General features: G+C 43.2%; 1 protein-coding gene across 1 annotated transcript; it reads left to right on the forward strand.

Annotated features, from left to right (window-relative positions):
• The first annotated feature begins 4,622 nt into the window (after positions 1 to 4,622).
• On the forward strand, positions 4,623 to 5,782 carry OR2C1 (olfactory receptor family 2 subfamily C member 1). The gene is given in 1 exon segment (XM_024123527.2): positions 4,623 to 5,782. A coding segment is annotated over 1 exon segment (996 nt). The 5' UTR covers positions 4,623 to 4,786.
• The last annotated feature ends 2,481 nt before the right edge of the window (positions 5,783 to 8,263 follow it).

Raw genomic sequence — 8,263 nt, forward strand, 5'->3', positions numbered from 1 at the left:
TTCAGGTGGAATCTTGAAGCCAAAGACATGTTTCCATAGAAAATCTGTAGACATTTATTAGTGGAGAATCCAGAGTATGGGAAAGAGAGGCAAAGAGGAAAAAAGATAGAGAAGGAAAGAGCAGTCATGGGGATCAGAGAAGAGAGAGCGTGTGAAACAGCCTTTTACAGGGGCTGATTTTGGATTCCTCCTGCCTGGGAAAAGTTGGAGGTGATATGGTATTAGGGCTCCAAGCACATTTGTAACCTTCTCTATCAGCTAAGAGAAGAGATAGGAAGGAAAAATATTTAAGCTGCACAGGGGAATTGTAAAACTACAAATTAAGAACTTGTATTGAATAAAAGTCGTCTCTAGAATGTCTAGGAGAGAAGCTGGAAAATTTTTATCCTGACCCCCCCCACCAAAAGACCCTTTTGTGTGCACATTCAAGTCCTAGGAATAGAATCCTCCAACAGAAAAGGGTCCTAGCAGACTTAGGGACAGCCCAGTGCCCTTGGTCAGGCAAATCTCTATACACGATGTCTCTAGTTCCTCTTTCTCTTGCCAAAGAATTTGCCAATATTTTATCATGCCAAAATCTCAGAATGTATAATCACAATTTCTCTTGCTTTTAATTTAAGCCTGTTTTTGCTTTTCCTAGGTAAGGAGAGCAGCTGCTCTGCAAGCAGGCATCTTTGAAATCCCACCATATAGCAAAGACATTCTTTAATCACTTCTTAAATGAGCTAACATCTTGGCCATTTTCCATAGAACCTATTTCCTCCTTATCCCTCTTCTCTGAAAATCTGCACATGCTCCATGTCTTTTAAAAAATGTCTGACAGGGGACTTCCTGGCTGTCCAGTGGTTAAGATTTTGCCTCCCAGTGCAGGGGGTCTGGGTTCGATCCCTGGTCGAGGGGCTAAGATTCTACATGCCTCGGGGCCAAAAAACCAAAAACATAAAACAGAAGCAATATTGTAACAGATTCAATAAAGACTTTTAAAATGGTCCACAACAGCAACAAAAAAAATATTTAAAAAAATGTAAGACCCTCCAATAAGGAACTTCCTAGGCAAGACAGGGCAGAAAGCTTCCTGGACCTAACGTCGAGCGCTCCTCTCTCCGGTTTTCCCTTAGGAGACCCGCTGCAAACTGCCCTCAGCTTGCACAGAAATGTACCCTCGATGGAACACCATGCTAATCCAGCCTTTTCCAGTCTGAGTTTTTGGTGGTAAATTTTTATATGTATTTGATGTACTGCCATGCATTTAGCCTTCTTTTAATTTTATAAAATCCTATGCTCATTAGAATTACCCCCTTAGACAGCCTGATAGTCCATGCATCCAGAATTCTTTTTCCAACAGTAGCATCAGAAATCAATTTAAGGGAGCTTGGTTGGATTCCCTGATGCAAACATCAAATGTAGAGGTCCCTTCAGACATCGTAGATTCCCTTCACTTCCCTTTATGAATCTTAAATTTTAATATATTTTTTCAACTGTGCTGCTCTTAGGAGTAATAATTTCCATAGATTTACTATGAACTATGTCATTTTTTCTTTTATTGATCCTATGTTTACCTCTTTTAAGATTCAAACTCCCACATCTCTAATTCTTGAATTCTAAGATTGGGGGTAGAACTCCTGTTCACCCCATCAAATACCTGAAATCCACCTTAGACTTCAACCTTCTAGACAAATTTTGTTCTGTTATGTGGCTCTTGCCTGCCATACTGCCACAATGTTTACACTGAAAACCTTATCTCCAGTTCTGACCAAGTCATCATGAAAAGGTTAACTTAGACCTTAGATGCAAGATAGGCACAAACTGAGCTCTCAGGAATATCACTGTCAACTGTCTCCCACATAAATGAAATATTTTAAAATAAAACATATATAAAAACTTTTCTGCCAGGATCAGGAATTCAGGATTAGGTTTATTTATTTGTTTTTATTTTTTATGATTCCCTTTCCTTTTATTACTCAGGCTAATATTAAAGCAAGGCTTGAATTCTGAGAACTTGCACCCATATATGGGGAGTGCTGACAGCTCAGGAGCAGTTTCCATGATAGGAGAAAGCCAACTCCAAATTCCGTATTTGCTGTGGCTAATCCACGAGTGGCCAATTGAGAATTGTGGTAAAATTTAGGGGAGGAATGGGCAGAAATCTGGGAGAAGATGGGAAATTACCACACCCAGGATTATCTTTAAGAAGCAAGTCTTGTCTGCTCTTCTCAATATCCTGAAAGTTCAAAACAAATTTATGGACAGGCCAAGATGGGAACCATCTATGCATACATGAGTGATTCCTAAAATTCTTTCTGTAGCCAAACAAACTCCATCTGGGTGCTCCTAAATTGCACCATACATGACGCATCCTCTGAGTTCAGTATTGTCCTTTATAGGATCCTCTTAAAATGCAAGTAGTGCCTGATCAATTTAACATTCCAGATTACAAGAGAGCTAGGAACCAAGTGGAAAGACCCTTTAAGGGTGGAAAACACCCTGAAGAGCAGTCAAGTTGCTGAATTCAAACTTGAAGTTACATTCATGTTTGCTTGGGGAGTTTGTCAAGATCAAACCAAGCATCTAGCTGGTATGGTATTTCCTCCTGAACTTTCTGAGCACCTGGGGTCAACAGCCTCCCACTATATACCCTTTCCTTTTTCTGTACTGACTGGTATGCATAGAGTGGGGACCGAAAGAGTCCCCAGCTGAGCAGACACAAAGCATCAGCCACCCAGAGACCAGACAACTTATGGAAGAAGATGGGCCATGTCTGTCTGTGTTTCTTCACCCTAGGGGTACAAGAGGACAAGCACTTCTAGGAGTAGATAGTGAGATGGATACCCGGAAGAACAGAAATATGCGCTACCAGATTGGTACCTCAGTTCCTCAGCTCCCTTAAGTCCTAAATGAAAAGAATAAGCAGTCACCTCTTCTTCTTTTTTAATTTATTTATTTAATTTATTTATTTTTGGCTGCATTGGGGCTTTGTTGCTGTGTGGGCTTTCTCTAGTTGCGGCGAGCGGGGGCTACTCTTCCGTTGTGGCGCGGGCTTCTCATTGCGGTGGCTTCTCTTGTTGCGGAGCATGGGCTCTAGGCGCGCGGGCTTCACTAGTTGTGGCTGGCGGGCTCTAGAGTGCAGGCTCAGTAGTTGTGGCGCATGGCCTTAGTTGCTCCGCGGCATGTGGGATCTTCCCAGACCAGGGCTCGAACCCGTGTCCCCAGCATTGGCAGGTGGATTCTTAACCACTGTGCCACCAGGGAAGCCCTAAGCAGTCGCCTCTTCTTAAGGTATTAGATAGAGGTATGAAGGAGGGTTGAAAAGTTCTCTGAAATCTTTATCATCCCTGACTCAAAAGAAGGATACCTTGTTGACCTAAAGAAACAGACAATTAGAAGAGATTTCCTGCCTGACATCTGGGTGGGATCTAGCATTAGGATCTCCAGTATTTTTGCTACTTACTGATGAAAAGGACAGTTCTCAGGGTCTTCAGCCAAGAGGTGTAGCCAAGTGGTCCCTGTCTGGAGCACCAGAACTAGATAAGCACACATGCACACTTCCCTTGAGTAGAAACTCCCATCAAGCCTGCTCTTTGGGCATGGCAGCCAGGGTTCCTGTGGGACATGTCATGATTCAGAGGAAGAGCAGAGCATTTACTCCCAGTCTTCAGCGTCCAGGTGAGGACAGCTGATCCAAGACTATTTTTGTTTTCTTCTCAGATCCTTTTATTTATTAGCCAAAGAAGGGGGATGGGCTTTGTTTCGTGATCTTCAGTAAAGGCTAGGTCTTGCCCAATGAAGGGAGATGGTAATTGGCCCATTATTAACAAGAGGTAATTTTTGTTTATGAGATGTTAAGAATTACTTCATGATTTAGAGGTGGGCATAGTGGTCATATACCTCAAACTTTCGGGGATCCCCTCTGAAATCTTCTATTTTCCTTTTCTAATTATGGGTATCCTGTAACTGATTTAACTCCTTTTGGGGTAGACCCTGTTTCTATCTTTAGCCTGTTCCACCTACACTACTTGGGCTTACATGAAGTTTTGTTCTGTTCTACATTTACCCCTTTTTAACTCACGTATTTGTATCTTCTGTATTTGGCGAATATGTCTATATTCATGCTTCCCATTCTTTTCATGATTGTATAGACTCATCACCTTCTCCCTCAAACTTCATCTTTCTAGACCAGGAGTTTTCACTTGGGAGGGGAGGGATATAGAAGAGAAGGGAAGAAATTTATCAGAAACATTTGGGGAAGTTTTCCAAATGTTGGAATTCCAAACATTCCAAATTTGGAATTTTTCCAAAGTTTTCCAAATACCCCTCCCCTGAGTATACCAAAACCTTAGCTGGGGAAATTAGTATTTTTTGAGAATTTCCACATTTAATTCCAGTGGTCAACTCCCTCTACCCTTTCGAACTGAAGGAGTTCACAGTCCTTCATCATGACCAAAGATGATGGATGGACAGGGTGCAAAGATGAATTTCTTGGGTCATCACTGTGTTGAACTGAAGACCCTGATCTTTTTGTTCTTCATGAGGCACTTCCTTCATTTTGTGATAGCTCATGTTTGATATTCAGATGGAATAAACTTTCCATTCATTGTGGGACTGACAGTGTCTGGGGATTGCAATGAAACCTTGCAATCATAAAATTTAAATTGGTACTTAACTACGAAGGCCGGCGACATCAGACCTGCACTGATGCAGATCCACCTAATCCAGTAGCTTCTTCTTCACTTGCTTTACTCCTGGTTGTCCCTGGACAGATTCCTCAAGTGACTGAAGGCAACCAGAGATGGAAAGGGCCAACAGCAGCTCCTTGGAGAGCTATATTCTGATGGGTGTATCTGACCATCCCCAGCTGGAGGTAATCTTTTTTGTAGTCATCCTCTTCTCCTACTTGTTGACCCTGGTTGGGAATTCAACCATGATCCTGCTTTGCAGCCTGGATGCCCGGCTTCACACACCCATGTACTTCTTCCTCAGCAACCTCTCCTCCTTGGATCTTGCTTTTACTACTAGCTCAGTCCCCCAAGTGCTGATCATCTTGTGGGGATCAGACAAGACCATCAGCTATGGTAGATGTGTGACCCAACTCAATGTTTTCCTCTGGCTAGGGGCTAATGAGTGCATTCTGCTGGTGGTGATGGCATTTGACTACTATGTTGCGGTGTGCTGGCCCCTGCACTACACCACCATCACGAACCCCCGGATCTTCTGGCTGCTGGCTGCCATTGCCTGGTTGGGTGGCTTGGGCAACTCTGTGGTCCAGTCAACATTCACTCTGCAGCTCCCTTTGTGAGGGTACCAGAGGGTGGACAGCTTCCTGTGTGAGGTGTCCGCCATGATCAAACTAGCCTGTGGAGACACAAGTCTCAATGAGGCTGTGCTCAACGTTGTCTGCACCTTCTTCACCACTGTCCCATTAAGCATCATCCTGATCTCCTACTGCTACATAGCTCAGGCAGTGCTGAAGATCCACTCGGCCAAGGGACAGAGAAAGACCTTTAACACCTGCCTCTCTCATCTGGTGGTGGTGCTCCTCTTTTATGGCTCAGCTATCTATGGGTATCTGCTTCCAGCTAAGACCAGCAACCAGGACAAATTCATTTCCCTCTTCTACTCTGTGGTCACACCCATGGTGAACCCTCTAATTTACACTCTGAGGAACAAGGAGGTGAAGGGGGCGCTGAGGAGGCTGCTGGGGAAGTCAGCTGAAGGAAGGGAAAACTCTATCATTTACCACCTCTTCATCTCTACAAGTTTTTTCTCATTCTCTCTGGCCACGTGAACATGAGGAGTACTGACCGCAGTACAAGCATGTTCTTGACAGCACTAAGCTGTTGGTACATGGTTAATGTTATTTCTAATGTTCTACACTTCTTTACCAAATATCCTACTGTGGACCACAGATAACAGGACAGATGTGTCATCAATGGCTCAGAGGTTGTTGACTTAGTACAGACTTAGCTCACTGTCACTGCTGTCCACATTTTATTACATGTAATAAATATCACATATGTATTGTTGTATTTTTAGAGAATTCTGTACTTTTCTAAAGAAAGCACCTCCACTTGGCAGTATCTTATATAATTCCATAAAATCAAGCCAGGTTTTATTAGCCCCAGTTGAAAACCCCAGAATTCATCTTTGCACCCTATCCATCCAACATCTTTGTCCATCTCTCTTTGTCTTTTCTTAATATTTCAGTCTATCTACCCACACTTCCCAGCCATATGTCCCTCTGTCATCTTGTTTAACCTCTCCTTTATGTCTACATTCCATTTTCCCTTTTGCCTTATCCAATGTTGAATGAGAAATGGTAGGAAGGAGATTGGTTCAACATGATGGAGTAGAAGGACGTGCTCTCACTCCCTCTTGCGAGAGCACAGGAATCACAACTAACTGCTGAACAATCATCAACAGGAAGACACTGCAACTCACCAAAAAAGATACCCCACATCCAAAGACAAAGGAGAAGCCACAATGAGACAGTAGAGGGGCACAATAACAATAAAATCAAATTCCATAACTTCTGAGTGGGTGACTCACAAACTGGAGAACACTTATACCACAGAAGTACACCCACTGGAGTGAAGGTTCTGAGCCCCACGTCAGGCTTCCAACCTGGGGGTCTGGCAACAGGAGAAGGAATTCCCAGAGGATCAGACTTTGAAGGCGAGCGGGATCTGACTGTAGGATTTTGACGGGACTGGGGGAAACAGACTCCACTCTTGGAGAGCACACACAAAGTAGTGTGCACATCGGGTCCCAGGGGAAGGAGCAGTGACCCCCATAGGAGACTGAACTAGACCTACTTGCTAGTGTTAGAGGGTCTCCTGCAGAGGCAGGGGGTGGCTGTGTCTCACCGTGTGTACAAGGACACTAGCAGCAGAAGTTCTGGGAAGTACTCCTTGGCATGAGGCCTCCCAGAGTCTGACATTAGCCCCACCAAAAAGCCAGGGTAGGTTCCAGGGTTGGGTCATCTCAGGCCAAACCACCAACAAGGAGGGAACCCAGCCCCACCCATCAGCAGACAAGCGGATTAAAGTTTTACTGAGCTCTTCCACCAGAACAACAGCCAGTTCTACCCACCACCAGTCGCTCCCATCAGGAAAGTTGCACAAGCCTCTTAGATAACCTAATCCACCAGAGGGCAGACAGCAGAAGCAAGAAGAACAACAATCCTGCAGCCTGTGCAACAAAAACCACATTCACAGAAAGATAGACAAGATGAAAAGGCAGAGGGCTATGTACCAGATGAAGGAACAAGACAAAACCCTAGAAAAACAACTAAATGAAGTGGAGATAGGGAACCTTCCAGGAAAAGAATTCAGAATAATGATAGTGAAGATGATCCAGGACCTCAAAAAAGAATGGAGGCAAAGATCAAGAAAATGCAAGAAATGTTTAACAAAGACCTAGAAGAATTAAAGAACAAACAAACAGAGATGAACAATACAATAACTGAAATGAATACTACACTAGAAGGAATCAATAGCAGAATAACTGAGGCAGAAGAACGGATAAGTGACCTGGAACACAGAATGGTGGAATTCACTGCTGCAGAACAGAATAAAGAAAAAAGAATGAAAAGAAATTAAGACAGCCTAAGAGACCTCTGGGACAACATTAAACGCAGAAACATTCGCATTATAGGGGTCCCAGAAGGAGAATAGAGAGAGAAAGGACCTGAGAAAATATTTCAAGAGATTATAGTTGAAAACTTCCCTAACATGGGAAAGGAAATAGCCACCCAAGTCCAGGAGGTGCAGAGAGTCCCATACAGGATAAAGCCAAGGAAACACGCTGAGACACATAGTAATCACATTGGCAAAATTTAAAGACACAGAAAAATTATTGAAAGCAACAAGGGAAAACCGACAAATAACATACAAGGGAACTCCCATAAGGTTAACAGCTGATTTCTCAGCAGAAACTCTACAAGCCAGAAGGGAGTGGCATGACGTATTTAAAGTGATGAAAGGGAAGAACCTACAACCAAGATTACTCTAACCGGCAAGGATATCATTCAGATTCGATGGAGAAATCAAAAGTTTTACAGACAACCAAAAGCTAAGAGAATTCAACACCACCAAGAATCCAAGAAGAAGATATAACAATTATAAATATATATGCACCCAACATAGGAGCACCTCAATACATAAGGCAACTACTGACAGCTATAAAAGAGGAAATAGACAGCAACACAATAATAGTGGGGGACTTTAACACCTCACTTACACCAATAGACAGATCATCCAAACAGAAA

Source organism: Physeter macrocephalus, chromosome 14 (assembly GCF_002837175.3).
Source record: "Physeter macrocephalus isolate SW-GA chromosome 14, ASM283717v5, whole genome shotgun sequence".
In the NCBI taxonomy this organism is placed as follows: Eukaryota; Metazoa; Chordata; class Mammalia; order Artiodactyla; family Physeteridae; genus Physeter; species Physeter macrocephalus.